Raw genomic sequence first — 19327 nt, 5'->3', positions numbered from 1 at the left:
ACACACACACACACACACACTGACAGGCACGCTGTAGACGCTCAATTTAGCTCTCTGAATGATTACAGAGGAGGAGCCGCATACAGAGCCTGAAGCTCAGAGACAAAGCATCGCTCAGAACAGAGAATCAATTCACTAACTTACTCACACACACACACACACACACACACACACACACACACACACACACACACACACACACTCTCAACATTACTTGTAGTAGCTAAATGCAGTTATAATCCCTGTCATGCCATCGGAAGTCCTTCATGCATTTTCCAGGTTTGTTCACAGGTTTTTTTTCTGGCTGTTTAAGACCTCACAGCCTCATCACCATTAAACTGATGTATTAAACTGATGTATTCACTCTCTTTATCTCTAGTAGAGGGAGAACCAGTCAGACAACCAAAGGTGAGCCTGGGTTAATGGAAGGGCCTTAGAGAGTTCTGCGTGAGCCTGGGTTAAAGGAAGTGTTGATTCTGCCTCAAATGGAGGGCCTCAAAGTTTAATAACAAAACAACAAAAACCATTACACAAATCAATGAGTAATACAATCAAACTAACAACCTCAAATCATGTGATTGTATTACTCATTGATTTTAAACTATCACATGATTTGAGGTTGTTAGTTTAAAATCAATGAGTAATACAATCACATGATTTGAGGTTGTTATATGAGTAACAAAACAGCCTGGGAGGAAAGCTTTGAACCCTATGCTAGTGATCTTCACAAACTCTGTTGGCACTCAGCCCAGTGTGTGTGTGTGTGTGTGTGTGTGTGTGTGTGTGTGTGTGCGTGCGTGCGTGTCACTGAGTAAACACCCCAGAGCAGCAAAGAGCTCTGTGAAATGATGTCAAGATCATCCAAGGGCTTGTGAGTACTAGTTGTTATGGTGACCCAAATCAGGATCTCCGTGGTAACAGGTTAGACAGTGTGTCAAATCTGTGCCGCCTTGGCAATAGGAGACAAGTCAGGACTGGGGGGTCTGAATCAAGTTCAACTTCACTGCTACACATTGAAATCCATGTCTACCACTGCAAGACTCCTTGTTGTATTATTATGGAACTGCACATTAAAGAGATTCTCTGGTCCGTTTGTATACTTTTTAGTCAGTAGTTCTGAAAGTAGCGCTCACGAGCCAAAAGTGGTCCCTGAAAATTGCGTACTATGTCACATACTATATGTGCACCACGTCATTGCCCCCTCGCTCTCGCTCTGCGTGCCTCTTGCTAGCTGTCACTCAAATGGCGAGGGGCTGAAGCTCATTGGTTGAACTCAAATTGCTAGGGGGCTGGCCTACGTGGGGGGAAATGTAGGAAAAATGGTGCAGCACAGCTTCCAGAAAAACAGTCGCTTTCAAACGAAGGATTTCATGGCTAATTGAGGTAAAACAGTAATTCTGCTCATAGATTATGCATGTATGAACAACACATTGACACATCCAGCCCAAAGGGTTTTAAAAATACTTAGTAGTCGCCAAACACTTAGTAGTCGCCAAAGTTGTCTTTAATACAATGTTGTAACAATGCTGCAACTGCAGTTATAAATGTGTAGTTACATAGGTATAAAGGGCAACTTAAGGTCAAGTGTTACCAAAACATCTCGATAACAAACCATCAAATCTGTCTCATGACATTACACACAGATCAATGGAGAAGAACAATCCATTACACTTGACACCCACTACTGGAAACGACCTATGTGATAAGAGAGCCGTTTTGAAATCTCACATTGAACAATAAGGCTATAGCCATAGCGTACTACTTTTGACCAGAGCCCTACAGGCACTAAATAGGCAATAGGGTGGCATTTGTGATGCTTCCTAAGACTGACTAACACTGTGATTAGATAGTTAACCATCAGACTTCATACTGAGGTGGAGACTAAGTTCCTCCAGTACAGACTGGGTATGCGCGTCTCAAATGGCACCTTATTCCCTATATAGTGCACTACTTTTAGGGCTCAGGTCAAAAGTAGTGCACTATATAGGGAATAGGGTGCCATTTGTGACGTACTCTGGGATGAGGCAGTATACTCAGGATGAAGGAAGGAGGACACATCAGGGAAAAAATAACTATTAAATACCTGTAAAAGAGTAGCCAGAGATGACATGTAAATCACTTTGTGCTTTTACGACATAAGGCCATGTTATTGGCCAAAGAAAGAGGAATGGGAGAAAGAAAGGCTGTTTCACTGTCATCCCTTTGCTTGTTATGTAACGGCCATTCCATCTTAACAGCTCTCTGAGTGTAACATTCAGCCTTCCAGGGCCATTCCATCTTAACAGCTCTCTGAGTGTAACATTCAGCCTTCCAGGGCCATTCCATCTTAACAGCTCTGTGAGTAGGGTTTCCAATCGAAAACGTGTCTTTTGACCAATGGGTATGTTAATAATCCTCTAAAGTAATAATCATGTGTAGATAATCATCTAAGAAAACCAATGGTCCAAACCTCATGTCTCTATTAGAATCGGTTCAAACCTCATGTCTCTATTAGAATCGGTTCAAACCTCATGTCTCTATTAGAATCGGTTCAAACCTCATGTCTCTATTAGAATCGGTCCAAACCTCATGTCTCTATTAGAATCGGTCCAAACCTCATGTCTCTATTAGAATCGGTCCAAACCTCATGTCTCTATTAGAATCGGTCCAAACCTCATGTCTCTATTAGAATCGGTCCAAACCTCATGTCTCTATTAGAATCGGTCCAAACCTCATGTCTCTATTAGAATCGGTTCAAACCTCATGTCTCTATTAGAATCGGTCCAAACCTCATGTCTCTATTAGAATCGGTCCAAACCTCATGTCTCTATTAGAATCGGTCCAAACCGCATGTCTCTATTAGAATCGGTCCAAACCTCATGTCTCTATTAGAATCGGTCCAAACCTCATGTCTCTATTAGAATCGGTCCAAACCTCATGTCTCTATTAGAATCGGTCCAAACCTCATGTCTCTATTAGAATCGGTTCAAACCTCATGTCTCTATTAGAATCGGTTCAAAAGTTATTGGAGTTTTTACCACTTGTAGAATGGCCAGAATTAGAATGACTAAATCAATGGTAGCCAGAGAAAAAAAGTGGACAAAAAGTTAGGGAAATTGCATCATGTCAGCTAGGCTGGATTCTGTGCAAGAATGAAGGCTTCTGGCAACCTGACAGGCTGACTTTCCTGTTGAACTAGTCATCTTTCTTCTCCAATCCGGAGGACATCAAACATTATAGAGGTAAGATGGATATAGATTGAAATAAGACATATAGTGTTTTCATATTTTTGTAAACGCTTTTCACATTAATTAGAAGATTTCTCACAAAAACAAGAGTATCTCTGAAATGACAACGGAGCACTGAGCTTATACAAAGCTTTTTATTTTCAAATCCTTTTACATTTAATTCAGCTTGTGTCATGCTAATTTTGCCTTTTGCAACCAGCGGAAACAACTTTGAAGACTACCACAAAAATGGTAAAATGTATTTTATAACATACATTTAATCACCAAAGTGCGTTTTCACCCATTCTGGTCAGAGTGGGTAGACACCCTACTCTGAGTGTAACATTCTGCCTTCCAAGGGCTTACTTCATTTTACTAGAACTAATGAGCACCAGTCTTTGAGGGTTTTCCTTTCAAAGACTAAACGTTGTTTAATCCCTCAGGCTCTCTCACACACACACACACACACACACACACACACACACACACACACACACACACACACACACACACACACAACTGGATGAATGTGAGATCCTTTTGAGTGTGTGTGGTGAGAAAGGGGTAAGGTATTCAGGCTCAGCCTTAGCTCCTTAGAGAGGCGTGAGAGTCCTCTCCTCTTTCCTCTCTGGCCCAGTCCCTCTCTTTCTCCTCTTCCCTCCAGACAAACACACCACAGACAATGCCTCATTCTGCTCCTCTGGGATCTCCAGGGAAACCAAGAGATGGTGACGGTCTTCCAAGGTGTTACTGGTCATAATTTCCATGTGGTAACTCGACACCATTAATAAACACACTCATAGTCTATGTGCGTGTCCAACACCATCATTAAGTTTGTTGACGACAACGGTGGTAGGCCTGATCACCGACAACGATGAAACAGTCTATAGGTAGGAGGTCAGAGACCTGGCAGTGTGGTGCCAGGAAACAACCTCTCCCTCAACGTGACCAAGACAAAGGAGCTGATCGTGGACTACAGGAAAAGGAGGGCCTAACACGCCCCCATTCTCATCGACGGGGCTGTAGTGGAGCGGGTCAAGAGCTTCAAGTTCCTTGGTGTCCACATCACCAACAAACTATCATGGTCCAAACACACCAAGATTGTCCTGAAGAGGGCACGACAATGCCTATTCCCCATCAGGAGACTGAAAAGATTTGGCATGGGTCCCCAGATCCTCAAAAAGTTATACAGCTGCACCATTGAGAGCATCCTGACTGGTTGCATCACCGCCTGGTATGGCAACTGCTCGGCATCCGACCGCAATGCACTACAGAGGGTAATGCGTACAGCCCAGTACATCACTGGGGCCAAGCTTCCTGCCATCCAGGACCTCTATACCGGGCGGTGTCAAAAGAAGGCCCAAAGAATGGTCAAAGACTCCAGCCACCCAAGTAATAGACTGTTCTCTCTGCTACTGCACGGCAAGCGGTACCGGAGCACCAAGTTTAGGTCCAAAAGGCTCATTAACAGCTTCTACCCCCAAGCCATAAGACTGCTGAACAATTAATCAAATGGCTACCCGGACTATTTGCAGCTCTTTGAGGGCTTGCCAAGTCTTGAGAGTCCAGGAGGAGCCGTCTGTGCCTGGCTCTCAGTCCATATTAGACGACGGTTGTGTTCAGCAGTGCACACCCGACCGTAGCAAAAAGTTCAAAAGGCGGTACCTCCTCATTTCAAAACACTTTCTCCCTACTGGACACAAACCAGTACCAGACAAATCCTGCCTCTCAATCCATGGCTGATTCCCAAATGGCACCATATTCCCTATATACCTGGGTAATCAGTAGTGCCCTATGTAGAGAATAGGGTGCCATTTGGGATGCAGGCCATATTAGATCAGTATCAGCCAGGTCCTGCCAAGTGTCCAATCAGGGAGGAATGCAGGGGGCACCTTGACAGAGACAAGGCCTTTCTGTGGCTCCTGTCCCTAGCAGGCAGCACCTTGACAGAGACAAGGCCTTTCTGTGGCTCCTGTCCCTAGCAGGCAGCACCTTGACAGAGACAAGGACTTTCTGTGGCTCCTGTCACTAGCAGGCAGCACCTTGACAGAGACAAGGACTTTCTGTGGCTCCTGTCACTAGCAGGCAGCACCTTGAGAGAGGCCAGGACTTTCTGTGGCTCCTGTCACTAGCAGGCAGCACCTTGAGAGAGACAAGGCCTTTCTGTGGCTCCTGTCACTAGCAGGCAGCACCTTGACAGAGACAAGGACTTTCTGTGGCTCCTGTCACTAGCAGGCAGCACCTTGAGAGAGGCCAGGACTTTCTGTGGCTCCTGTCACAAGCAGGCAGCACCTTGAGAGAGCCCAGGACTTTCTGTGGCTCCTGTCACTAGCAGGCAGCACCTTGAGAGAGCCAATGACTTTCTGTGGCTCCTGTCACAAGCAGGCAGCACCTTGAGAGAGCCAAGGACTTTCTGTGGCTCCGGTCACTTGAACCCAGAAGATTAGTGAAGGGTAGCAGAGCATTAGTGGTGGGAGACATGGGGAGCTTCCCAAATGGCACCATATTCCCTCCATAGCGCACTACTCCCACATACCACCGTTTCGCTTTCCACTGTCAGTCTCTTAAGGTCGAACCGAATCTGACCAGAGAAGGAATCTGAGCGGAGACGGAATCAGACCGGAGAAGGAATCTGACCAGAGAAGGAATCTGAGCGGAGACGGAATCAGACCGGAGACAGAAACAGAAACAGACCGATCAGGGTGACCAGACCAAGAAATACTCCTACCTAAAGAAGCCGAATGAGTGAGTGAGTGAGTGAGTGAGTGAGTGAGTGAGTGAGTAATAATAAGATGTTGTATTGTCACATACACCGGATAGGTGCAGGGAGAGCGTGAGAAAGGAGGGAGAGTTTGTCCTGTTCAGATCATGTGATAAGGAAAAACTCAAGGCCCTCATTGGGACCTACTATTTAGGAGACCTTTTGTGTTCGTCCCAAATGGCACACTGTTCCCTACATGAATAGTGTGCCATTTGGGACGTTAACTATGATTCAGGAGAAACACTAGCTACACATCAAGTCAAGGCCAAGAGAGATCTGATTTTTTAATTTTACATTTGTGCTGCTCTTGCACAATGGCTATAAATCAGAGGGCAGGCCTTGCACTGCCTAACACGGTTCCATGAAGACGTTGTACATGTTCTGCCTATCTGACTGACCCCTACACACCCACGGATGAAATACAATTTGTAAGTCGCTCTGGATAAGAGCGTCTGCTAAATGACGTAAATGTAAATACCACATTAAAAAGGCATTTCATAACCAGCAGTATGAGGCTGGTGAGGTGAGTTACAGAGGGGTGGGGTCCGTATGTTAGAGCTCAGCTGTCACTTTCTCAGATAAATGTTTTTTCCTGATTAATGAGGAATTCCTGATATTCCGACCTTGAGAAAACCAGGAGCTCTCTGGCTTACAAATGGATCTGATGATTAAGACAGATTGGTAGACATTTTGTGCTGGGCCCATATTCATGAAGCATCTCAGAGTACTAGCGCTGATCTGGGATAAGATGACATGGACAGGGAGGACCTGATCCTAGATGAACATTCCTACTCTGAGACTCTATGAATGTGGCTCTTATTTCCTATGTTGTGCTGATCACATCCTTTATTGGGACAGTAAGCAGAAAGGTGTTGTCTCTAGCTCTACGGTTTGTTATGGGACATGATGGTTATGTGGTCTGTTCAGTTCTCTCTGTATCCCTTTACACTCACCGCTCCTGTCATCCTGTATATGGGTTGAAAATGGCAGATTTGGTCACTGATAAGGGCCTAAATTGGAACTGAGTGGCTGTACAGTAACATACTATATATGACATCAGAGCTCAGGTTCTCTCTTTACAGTGCTGTATGGGATTCAACTGACAGCTGTTCTAAACGTGTGTACCATGCGCAGCAAAAAGATGCCCCCATCCCTTTCCCTATTGCTAATTGAGCTACTTTTGCTATTTTTTTGTTGCCTCGTTCACATTACGTTATGTTGCGCCAGATGTCATTCGGCTTTATGGGATAGCTAGCAACTTGTAAAGAATTACCTATTTCTATAAGTGAGTACTATTTTAATAGTAATGTAAAATAATACACATTGGCAGTTAAGCCAATTATATTTTATGACTATTGCCTCCCGTTTAAATGAATTGTGATGGTAGTGACGTTTGTTTTCTATGATAGGTGGAGGTTGTTAGCTACAGTGCTATATTTTAGCTAGCTAGCTGTTCTGCAAGCTAGCTTGACTTGCTATAAAGTTAGAGTAACAAGTCGAGTTAAAGGTAACTAAACAAAACATGTTTTATTATCACCTGAAACAATATGTCTCCTGTCTGCAAAAATATGACCTTTTCATTGAAATCTCCCAAAATAAATGCGATCTCTGACGAGAGACAGGCTCTCCTCCATCTTGTGTTACAAACACTACACTTGTCCATTCAGTAGCGGGGCAAGACTCTGACAGTGACATATGGCTTAATGAAATACATCATGATGTCTATGGGGCATGAGAGAGGGGAATGCCGTAAACAGAGAGGAATCTATGTGTTCTGAAAGATGAGATGTTGAGGATTATAATAAATACTGCTTTGATGTCATAAAGAAAATATATACACTGCTCAAAAAAATAAAGGGAACACTTAAACAACACAATGTAACTCCAAGTCAATCACACTTCTGTGAAATCAAACTGTCCACTTAGGAAGCAACACTGATTGACAATAAATGTCACATGCTGTTGTGCAAATGAAATAGACAACAGGTGGAAATTATAGGCAATTAGCAAGACACCCCCAATAAAGGACTGGTTTTGCAGGTGGTGACCACAGACCACTTCTCAGTTCCTGTGCTTCCTGGCTGATGTTTTGGTCACTTTTGAATGCTGGCGGTGCTTTCACTCTAGTGGTAGCATGAGATGGAGTCTACAACCTACACAAGTGGCTCAGGTAGTGCAGCTCATCCAGGATGGCACATCAATGCGAGCTGTGGCAAGAAGGTTTGCTGTGTCTGTCAGCGTAGTGTCCAGAGCATGGAGGCGCTACCAGGAGACAGGCCAGTACATCAGGAGACGTGGAGGAGGCCGTAGGAGGGCAACAACCCAGCAGCAGGACTGCTACCTCCGCCTTTGTGCAAGGAGGAGCAGGAGGAGCACTGCCAGAGCCCTGCAAAATGACCTCCAGCAGGCCACAAATGTGCATGTGTCTGCTCAAACGGTCAGAAACAGACTCCATGAGGGTGGTATGAGGGCCCGACGTCCACAGGTGGGGGTTGTGCTTACAGCCCAACACCGTGCAGGACGTTTGGCATTTGCCAGAGAACACCAAGATTGGCAAATTCCCACTGGCACCCTGTGCTCTTCACAGATGAAAGCAGGTTCACACTGAGCACATGTGACAGACGTGACAGTCTGGAGACGCCGTGGAGAACGTTCTGCTGCCTGCAACATCCTCCAGCATGACCGGTTTGGCGGTGGGTCAGTCATGGTGTGGGGTGGCATTTCTTTGGGGGGCCGCACAGCCCTCCATGTGCTCGCCAGAGGTAGCCTGACTGCAATTAGGTACCGAGATGAGATCCTCAGACCCCTTGTGAGACCATATGCTGGTGCAGTTGGCCCTGGGTTCCTCCTAATGCAAGACAATGCTAGACCTCATGTGGCTGGAGTGTGTCAGCAGTTCCTGCAAGAGGAAGGCATTGATGCTATGGACTGGCCCGCCCGTTCCCCAGACCTGAATCCAATTGAGCACATCTGGGACATCATGTCTCGCTCCATCCACCAACGCCACGTTGCACCACAGACTGTCCAGGAGTTGGCGGATGCTTTAGTCCAGGTCTGGGAGGAGATCCCTCAGGTGACCATCCGCCACCTCATCAGGAGCATGCCCAGGCGTTGTAGGGAGGTCATACAGGCACGTGGAGGCCACACACACTACTGAGCCTCATTTTGACTTGTTTTAAGGACATTACATCAAAGTTGGATCATCCTGTAGTGTGGTTTTCCACTTTAATTTTGAGGGTGACTCCAAATCCAGACCTCCATGGGTTGATCAATTTGATTTCCATTGATAAGTTTTTGTGTGATTTTGTTGTCAGCACATTCAACTATGTAAAGAAAAAAAGTATTTAATAAGATTATTTCATTCATTCAGATCTAGGATGTGTTATTTTAGTGTTCCCTTTATTTTTTGTGCAGTGTATATACCCTGTGAGTCCAAATGTGCACTTCACATTTCCATATTTGAAAACTCATATCATTTACAGTATCAACATGTATGATCGCTATAAATATCCTATACAGTATGAAAAATGCACTCACTAACTGTAAGTCGCTCTGGATAAAAGCGTCTGCAAAATGACTAAAATGTAAAAATGTATAACTTAGCTAGTCATGTTGGCAATATAATAAGCTTTCAAATGATGCCCACCTGACCCAGAATGTGATTTATAATGGAACGTTTCTAGATTGCCTAAACAACAACGGTAATTGTGTAAAGGCGGGGATGCAGGGCTGTGTTACAAACAAACAACTACAAGTGTGTTTGCTTCAGTTCCTCAATGGCACAGCTAGGAGAGCTCAAAAAAGCACATTATAGTTGAAGGCTCTTTCCTTGAGTCAAAAAAGTACATTGAAATTACTTAGGAACTGTGCACAGTTTGGAGAGGTGTGTGTCCACTTGGAGACACCAGTTAGACCTCGCACTCAAACCATTGGAATAATGTTTTCTTATGTTGCACCTACCCCACAATTTCCATGAATATTTTTATTATGTAACTGAATGTATCCAGCATATTTTCAGATTTCGTTATTGACAAATGCTGCGAAAAGTACAGTGAGTGTAAAATGCACATAAAATCAACAGTGTAATGTTTGGATTCAGTCATCTCCAAAGTGTTCTCTTTCAATTACTACCACGGTCATGCATATGCTTTTTATATGTATTCTGTTATAAACGTTTCAATTTGTCCCTATCCATAGGCCAATTTCCACGAGCATAAAGGGTACAGAATAACTGCCTTGTAAGCATATGTGTCTGTTTAATGCTTCTATACACAATACAGACGTACAATAAAGAGACAAAAGCAAGTCTCAGCAAATGTCTGGAACATGACATATGGAGTTTAGGGTAGGACGTAGCCTACATATCTATTGTAGTTCAAATGTGTTGACAGCCTGTGGTTGACCCTGGTCAGCTCTCCAATACATCCTATGACTAGGCGTATGAAAATTGGAATAAAATGTTTTTAAAAATAGCCTACATAAAATGTAATATTCTGCTAAATTAACCTAGACAGGAAACTTTTCGGAAAGTCCCCTTTACCTTGGCGCTCACATTTAGCCTGGGTGGGGAAAGGTTTCCGTTCTCTGCCGATGTAGCAGTCGCCTCTCTCGAAGTCCCTTTGCTCTCCGCTGAATCCCCATGGGCCGACTCGCTTCCCGGTAATGGTATGCCCTCCGTGACATACTCTTTACGGCACTCCAAGTTGTGCTTCTTCAGTAACTCCGCGGTCTCAGCGTCTACCACGATCAACTCGAGGCTGCCCACGGTGGCTCGTATCCGGGCAACGACCTGCTGGTGGCTCTCGCCCTCCACAGTGTCCCCGTTAACGAACGTCAGTCGGTCCCCGGCGAAGAGACCGGCGGTGGCAGCGGGAGAGTCTGGTTCTACCAGTCGGATGAACTGTCCGGTCTTCCCTTTCTCACCGTGCAGATGGAAGCCGTAGCCATTCGAACCCTTTCCTAAAACACAACGTCTAGGCCGGAGGTTTGACATAATGTTGCCGCTGATCAAATATTCCCACAGATAAAGTCAAAAAATTTCACAACAAAGAAAGTAAAAGTGGACAACAAACAATCTCAGAAAAAAGACTGACTGTTGCTGTCACAGTTTACTTTATGTTGAAACAGAAAGTATTATTTCACTTGCGTCTCTGGTAAGGTCCTAACCAAAACTGTGTTGCGATCTTGTAACTATTTTTGGAGTGCACTCTTGCCTGTGTGCTCAAATCAACTGGGCTTTGTTTTTTAGTTGATCTGAAGTTGATGGTGAAATGTTCTAGTCTGACAGGTGACAAGACCAATCAGTAATCTCCTTTAGGAAAACGCTGTCGTTGAGTTTATCAGACAGCCAATGGGCTGCCTTTATATTCCCTTTGAACAAAAGTCGTCGCCTACGCCATAAGGCATACATGTATTTATTTCTAAATACATACCCCTGGCCTAGGCTATTACTTGTCACATATCTAGATTCATAACGTTATTGAGCGAATTAGGAAGGAATGTCGATGTACCTTGTAGCGATGTAAAACGCAAATTCAGTTTTTCATCAAAAAAATAATTATTTCCAGCCAACATAACGTAATAAAGGAATTTTCATGTCTCAAGAGAAAATATAATTTGCCTTTATTAAACTCGCTAGGGCCCGTTTTCCCAAAAGCATCTTAAGCCTAAATTCCATCGCTATCGGGAAACCAGGCCCTGATCATTTTCTGTCAATGCTATCTAGGACTGTAAATAAATCCCTTTTGCGCACGTGCATACCTATCGATAAATCCGACAGTAGAGTTTGAGTGATGAAAGTTGGATAGAGGATCTCGAAGTCTCTGCGCAAGAAACACTTGGACGAACGTAAAAAAAAAAAACGAGCCTAATGTTATTTTCTTGCAATTGTGCCGTATTATGAGCCAGATGTTGACTACAAATCGTTAAATGGATCATGCAAATAGCTAGGCCTATCTGCTTGATTGACTTTTCATTTCAATAGACCTGGGCTACTGACTAAAATCTGGGTTTATGATTGTAATTCAACTTTGCTTGGTTAGATAAAGGTAGCCTAGCCCTTGATAGGCCTACATCTAATTTCCGATAGCCTACAGTAGCATAGGCAAGCTATAGCTAAAATGTAAGCTGAACGATTTAGCGTCTTGCTTAGTTCAAATTGATAGACTCATTTATTCATCATGAATAGTGTTGTGAATAGCGAGGCGATTTCAAGGTAAGAGTGCTTGTGTTGCCCAATAGCCTTTAGGCCTAGGCAAATACTGGAATAGGCTACTGAGGATGGGGTCGTAATTTCAATCACTGAATCAAATATTAATAATAGGCTATGTATATGAACTGAATATGTTTCTCAGCAAGAGCCAGTGTTTTGGTCGTTTACCTGTAGCCTAATATGACTTACTGTTACCATCAATCTAATGCATTCTAACGACAGCTGATCAGCAATTGTGATAGAGCTGTGACCATGACCACAATTGCTTCCAATTTAATTTAAACATGGCAATTCATTGCATAATAACACAAGGCTACAACAGCAATAGCCTAAGTTGAAGTTATAGGCTATTTAAATATATGTTTGCTGCAGCTCAAGGTAGGCACAATTTGATTTGCAATGACTCCAGTGTAGAGCTCTGCTACCTGACACTTTAAACCTTACTCCTTTAGATGTATTTTTAATAATAATAATAATAATAATAATAATAATATGCCATTTAGCAGACGCTTTTATCCAAAGCGACTTACAGTCATACGTGCATACATTTTTGTGTATGGGTGGTCCCGGGAATCGAACCCACTACCTTGGCGTTACAAGCGCCGTGCTCTACCAGCTGAGCTACAGAGGACTGTCTGTTTTACAAATGTGTTATTCAATGCGTTTCTATGGGCTATAGCAGTAAATTCAATATTTTATCAAATAATAAAAACTATACAGTGAGGGAAAAAAGTATTTGATCCCCTGCTGATTTTGTACGTTTGCCCACTGACAAAGACATGATCAGTCTATAATTTTAATGGTAGGTTTATTTGAACAGTGAGAGACAGAATAACAACAACAAAATCCAGAAAAACGCATGTCAAAAATATTATAAATTGATTTGCATTTTAATGAGGGAAATAAGTATTTGACCTTTCTGCAAAACATGACTTAGTACTTGGTGGCAAAACCCTTGTTGCCAATCACAGAGGTCAGACGTTTCTTACTTCTATCAAGGCAAGTCGTCCAGGTCCTGAGGCAGCAAAGCATCCCCAAACCATCACACCACCACCATGCTTGACCTTTGGTATGATGTTCTTACTGTGGAATGCAGAGTTTGGTTTTCGCCAGGCATTACTGGAACCATGTCGTCCAAAAAGTTATACTTTTGAATCATCTGTCCATAGAACGTTCTTCCAAGAGTCTTGATGATCATCCAGGTGCTTTTTGGCAAACTTGAGTCAACTTTTTGGACGAGATGGGTCCCATTATGCCTGGTAAACACCAAACACTGCATTCCACAGTAAGAACATCATACCAAAGGTCAAGCATGGTGGTGGTGGTGTGATGGTTTGGGGATGCTTTGCTGCCTCAGGACCTGGACGACTTGCCTTAATAGAAATAACCATTAATTCTGCTCTGTATCAGAGAATTCTACAGGAGAATGTCAGACCATCTGTCTGTGAGCTGAAGCTGAAGCACAGCTGGGTCATGCAGCAAGACAATGATCCAAAACACACAATCAAGTCTACATGAAAATTGCTAAAAAGCAACAAATTGGAAGTTTTGGAATGGCCTAGTCAAAGTCCAGACCTAATCCCAATTGAGATGTTGTGGCAGGACTTGAAACGAGCAGTTCATGCTTGAAAACCCACACGTCACTGAGTTAAAGCAGTTCTGCATGGAAGAGTGGGCCAAAATTCCTCCACAGCGACGTGAGAGACTGATCAACAACTACAGGAAGCATTTGGTTGGAGTCATTTCAGCTATAGGTGGCACAACCAGTTATTGAGTGTAAGGGGGCAATTACTTTTTCACACAGGGGAATTGGGTGTTGCATAACTTTGTTTATGAAATAAATATGTAATTGTTGTGTTATTTGTTCACTTATGTTTCCTTTATCTAATATTAGGTTTTGGTTGAAGATCTGAAAACATTCAGTATCACAAATATGCAAAAGTAAAGAAAATTAGAAAGGGGGCAAATACTTTTTCATAGCACTGTATATATATATATATATATATATATATATATATATATATATATATATATATATATATACTGTACCAGTCAAAAGTTTGGACACACCTACTCATTCAAGGATTTTTCTTTATTTTTACATTGTAGAATAATAGTGAAGACATCCAAACTATGAAATAATACATATGGAATCATGTAATAACCAAAAAAGTGTTAAACAAATCAAAATATATTTTAGATTTTAGATTCTTCAAATAGCCACCCTTTGCCTTGATGACAGCTTTGCACACTCTTGGCATTCTCTCAACCAGCTTCACCTGGAATGCTTTTCCAACAGTCTTGAAGGAGTTCCCACATATGCTGAGCACTTGTTGGCTGCTTTTCCCTTCACTCTACCGTCCGACTCATCCCAAACCATCTCAATTGGGTTGAGGTCTGGGGATTGTGGAGGCCAGGTCATCTGATGTAGCACTCCATCACTCTCCTTCTTGGTAAAATAGCCCTTACACAGCCTGGAGGTGTGTTGGGTCATTGTCCTGTTGAAAAACAAATGATAGTCCCACTAAGCCCAAACCAGATGGGATGGCGTATCGCTGCAGAATGCTGTGGTAGCCATGCTTGTTAAGTGTGCCTTGAATTCTAAATAGATCACAGAGAGTGTCACCAACAAAGCACCCCCACACCATAACACCTCCTCCTCCATGCTTTACGGTGGGAAATACACATGCAGAGATCATCCGTTCACCCACACCGCGTTTCCTATTGACTGACCTTCATGTCTTAAAGTAATGATGGACTGTCGTTTCTCTCTGCTTATTTGAGCTGTTCTTGCCATAATATGGACCTGGTCTTTTACCAAATAGGGCTATCTTCTGTATACCCCCCTACCTTGTCACAACACAACTGTTTGGCTCAAACGCATTAAGAAGGAAATACATTCCACAAATTAACTTTTAAGAAGGCACACCTGTTAATTGAAATGCATTCCAGGTGACTACCTCATGAAGCTGGTTGAGAGAATACAAAGAGTCTGCAAAGCTGTCATCAAGGCAAAGGGTGGCTATTTGAAGAATCTCAAATATGATTCCATATGTGTTATTTCATAGTTTAGATGTCTTCACTATTATTCTACAATGTAGAAAATAGTACAAATGAAGAAAAACCATTGAATGAGTAGGTGTTCTAAACCTTTTGACTGGTAGTGTATGTTTATATTTTGTTATTCTATTATATGACACAATATCAGTCCTTGTTGCATTTACAACTTGTTTAAGTCCTATTATACAACGGGTGGGTCTAATCCTGAATGCTGATTGGTTAAATCCGCATTCTAGCCGGTGTCTATTCCACAAGTTACCACCAGCTAAATCTATGACGTTAAAATGCCTATTTACTCTGTTCCATCTGACTGTGCAATCCGCTGTCTCATCAGCCCAGCCAGGCAATTTATAAACTTGATCTCCACTATAAAAAGCATCTAGACATTATCTCACATTTCTTTTAGACTATCATTTCATTTTCAATAATGGAGATTTGTATAAACCTTGCTGTCTATCTCTCCGACATTTGCAACATTGTTTCAATATTCAGATTTGATCTCCATCTGTCCCATGGTAATGAACGTGTCATGAGTCGGGAAGAGACAGACAGGCAGGCAGCGTTTCTCAGCCAGTCGAAATCATGAATAATTTGGCATCATTTCTATGGATATATACAAAGAAATGTACATTGAAAAAAGTGCAGCTAGTTTGCAGTCTTTCCAGCTTCAGTTTGAAGTGATTGTGTTAGCTGTGTTGTTGGCTAGCTCCTCTGAACAACAGTGTCCTGACAAGTGAGCACATTTTCTATGCCAGGCGAAATCGCGCCTCATTAGCTCATTGTTATGGATGTATCCAAATAATATAGATACAGAACAAAAAGTCTGAACAGCTGGGTCTGGCAACCGAACCGATAGAACGAACAACCAGCCGGCTTGGGTAGCAAGCCTAGATTTGTGTCGGGACTATATCTTGTGGAAGGATGAAATAGTATGAATAAATTCATCAAATTAATGTTTTTAATGAAAATATGTCAATAATTATTTGAATATGTTGGTAACCCGTTGTATAGAAGTGATAATGCCCTCGACTTTGTCTCAGGCCTAACAACAACCGTGCCAATATATCCTCCAAACACCAGCTTCTCGGGTATTATCACTTAATCATCAACTGATTTCAGTCAGTTTATAGCTGTGGATTTACTACATTGTTTGAATGGAATGTTGGCATATTGGCAGTTAATTTGAAAAATGAATGGAATCATTCCTCTAAAACTGACTAGCTAACAAACAGTGCAGATCAATTCTTCAAAGTCATTATTTTACACAATATCTTATCACTGCACTGGCAAACCATGGTTGACCAACATTGCTCACCTTTATACCATCAGAAGCAACAACCTGGAGAATAGTTACAGGGGAGAGGAATGAGCCAATTGGAAGCTGGGGATGATTAGGTGGCCATGATGGTATGAGGGCCAGATTGGGAAATTAGCCAGGACACCAGGGTTAACACCCCTACTCTTACAATAAGTGCCATGGGATCTTTAGTAACCACAGAGAGTCAGGACACCCATTTAATGTACCATCCGAAAGACAGCACCCTACACATGGCAATGTCCTGGGGCATTGGGATATGTTTTTAGACCAGAGGAAAGAGTGCCTCCTACTGACCCCCTCCAACACCACTTCCAGCAGCATCTGGTGTCCCATCCAGGGACTAACCCTGCTTATTTTCAGAGGCAAGCCAGCAGTGTGATGCAGGGTGGTATTCTGCTGGGTGGTATGATGCAGAGTGGTATGCTGCTTGGTGGTATGCTGCAGGGTGGTATGATGCAGGGTGGTATGATGCAGGATGGTATGCTGGTGGGTGGTATGCTGCTGAGTGGTATGCTAAAGGGTGGTATGCTGCAGGGTGGTATGATGCAGAGTGGTATGCTGCAGGGTGGTATGCTGCAGGGTGGTATGATGCAGGGTGGTATGCTGCAGGGTGGTATGCTGCAGGGTGGTATGATGCAGGGTGGTATGATTCAGGATGGTATGATGCTGGGTGGTATGCTGCTGGGTGGTATGCTGCAGGGTGGTATGATGCAGGGTGGTATGATGCAGGGTGGTGTGCTGCAGGGTGGTATGATGCAGGGTGGTATGATGCAGGGTGGTATGATGCAGGATGGTATGATGCTGGGTGGTATGCTGCAGGGTGGTATGATGCAGGGTGGTGTGCTGCAGGGTGGTATGATGCAGGGTGGTATGCTGCAGGGTGGTATGATGCAGTGTGGTATGATGCAGGGTGGTATGCTGCAGGGTGGTATGATGCAGGGTGGTATGATGCAGGATGGTATGCTGGTGGGTGGTATGCTGCAGGGTGGTATGATGCAGGGTGGTATGCTGCAGGGTGGTATGATGCAGGGTGGTATGATGCAGGATGGTTTGCTGCTGAGTGGTATGCTGCAGGGTGGTATGCTGCAGGGTGGTATGATGCAGGGTGGTATGATGCAGGGTGGTATGATTCAGGATGGTATGATGCTGGGTGGTATGCTGCTGGGTGGTATGCTGCAGGGTGGTATGATGCAGGGTGGTGTGCTGCAGGGTGGTATGATGCAGGGTGGTATGATGCAGGGTGGTATGATGCTGGGTGGTATGCTGCAGGGTAGTATGATGCAGGGTGGTGTGCTGCAGGGTGGTATGATGCAGGGTGGTATGATGCAGGGTGGTATGATGTAGGGTGCTATACTACAGGGTGGTATGATGTAGGGTGGTATGCTTCTGGGTGGTATGATGCAGGGTGGTATACTGCTGGCCCCTAGAGGTAGGAGGCTACAGCTATGACTGGAAGTTACTTTTTTGTAGCAGGTTAGGAGAATTAACGTGGCAGGTTAGGAGAATTAACGTGGCAGGTTAGGAGAATTAACGTGTCAGGTTTGGATAATTAACGTGGCAGGTTAGGATAATTAACGTGGCAGGTTAGGAGAATTAACGTGGCAGGTTCGGATAATTAACGTGGCAGGTTAGGAGAATTAACGTGGCAGGTTCGGATAATTAACGTGGCAGGTTAGGATAATTAACGTGGCAGGTTCGGATAATTAACGTAGCAGGTTAGGAGAATTAACGTGGCAGGTTAGGAGACTTAGGTTAAGGTTAGGAAAAGGGTTAGCTAAAATGATCTCCTAACCTGCTATGAAAAGTAACTTCCGGTTGTAGCTGTACTCCATCTAGTCACAAACGTAATAAGAAGGTTCATGTCCATTCGAGTATTCTAATTCCTAATTTGATGATGCGAAGCTTCTTCATGAATCCTCATCCATAGACAAATGTAAAAAGACATGTTTGATTTCATCCAAACTGAAATAATAAAAAACATTATTGGTAAAAAATAGGCAGACAGTAAAATCCTTCTAAGTTCAATGTAGCACACAATTCTAAATATAATAACATTACATTCATTGTTTTACTTTTGACCATGATGAAAGGTGCCTTCAGCCCTTCAGTGAATTACAGAACAGAAATGATAAGACAAGGCCCCCTGGTGTTGTGTACCAACTATGAACTCTCTCTCTTTCTCTCTCTCTCTTTCTCTCACACACACACACACACACACACTCACACACACACACACACACACACACACACACACACACACACACACACACACACACACACACACACAATATTCACAGTGAAGAGACAGACAAGTACAAGACATGTTAGAAAATATACTTTTTATGCAGCATAGGTCAAAGACAACATTTGGCATTCTCACAAGAAACGGACCTGGTAAATAAAATATTATTATATTCTGAATAAAATACACAGGTTCATATTCAAATGGGCAACCGGAAATAACTTCAGCAGCAAGATTATGAAATCGTATTATTATATTTCTGAAAGCACCAGAGAATGGTCCTTGTCCATATGTCACAGGTGTGACTTATTTGCATGGAAGCATTTTGATTAGTTGATTAACGCATATGATTTTGAACTCTGTATTTAAACCCCCTTTTTTTGTGTTCCAGACAGCCACCCACAAGAAGTGAATGCATTCCGGAGGCATGGTGGATCCCAGGTTGTGCCAGAAGGTGTTATGGCTTTGTTTGGTGAGAGCACATGTCTAATGGAGTTTGGTCAAGCTGAAATGGAGATCTTGAGAAAAT

General features: G+C 43.2%; 1 protein-coding gene across 2 annotated transcripts in view; it reads right to left on the bottom strand.

The window, feature by feature from the left end:
• The window catches only part of LOC121547720 (Na(+)/H(+) exchange regulatory cofactor NHE-RF1), a 31334-nt gene extending 20142 nt beyond the window's left edge, over window positions 1-11192 (bottom strand). The window contains exon 1 of one of the 2 annotated variants that reach the window (XM_041859131.2): window positions 10508-11192. In XM_041859131.2, coding sequence (XP_041715065.1) covers window positions 10508-10960 — 453 coding nt within the window. In that variant the 5' untranslated portion in view covers window positions 10961-11192. The remainder of the gene's footprint in view (window positions 1-10507) is intronic. The other variant, XM_041859132.2, reaches the window with a different exon arrangement.
• Window positions 11193-19327: the final 8135 nt, after the last annotated feature.

Source organism: Coregonus clupeaformis, chromosome 31 (assembly GCF_020615455.1).
Source record: "Coregonus clupeaformis isolate EN_2021a chromosome 31, ASM2061545v1, whole genome shotgun sequence".
In the NCBI taxonomy this organism is placed as follows: domain Eukaryota; kingdom Metazoa; phylum Chordata; class Actinopteri; order Salmoniformes; family Salmonidae; genus Coregonus; species Coregonus clupeaformis.
Note: the sequence above shows the minus strand (reverse complement) of the source record. Positions and strands in the feature narration are given on the sequence as shown.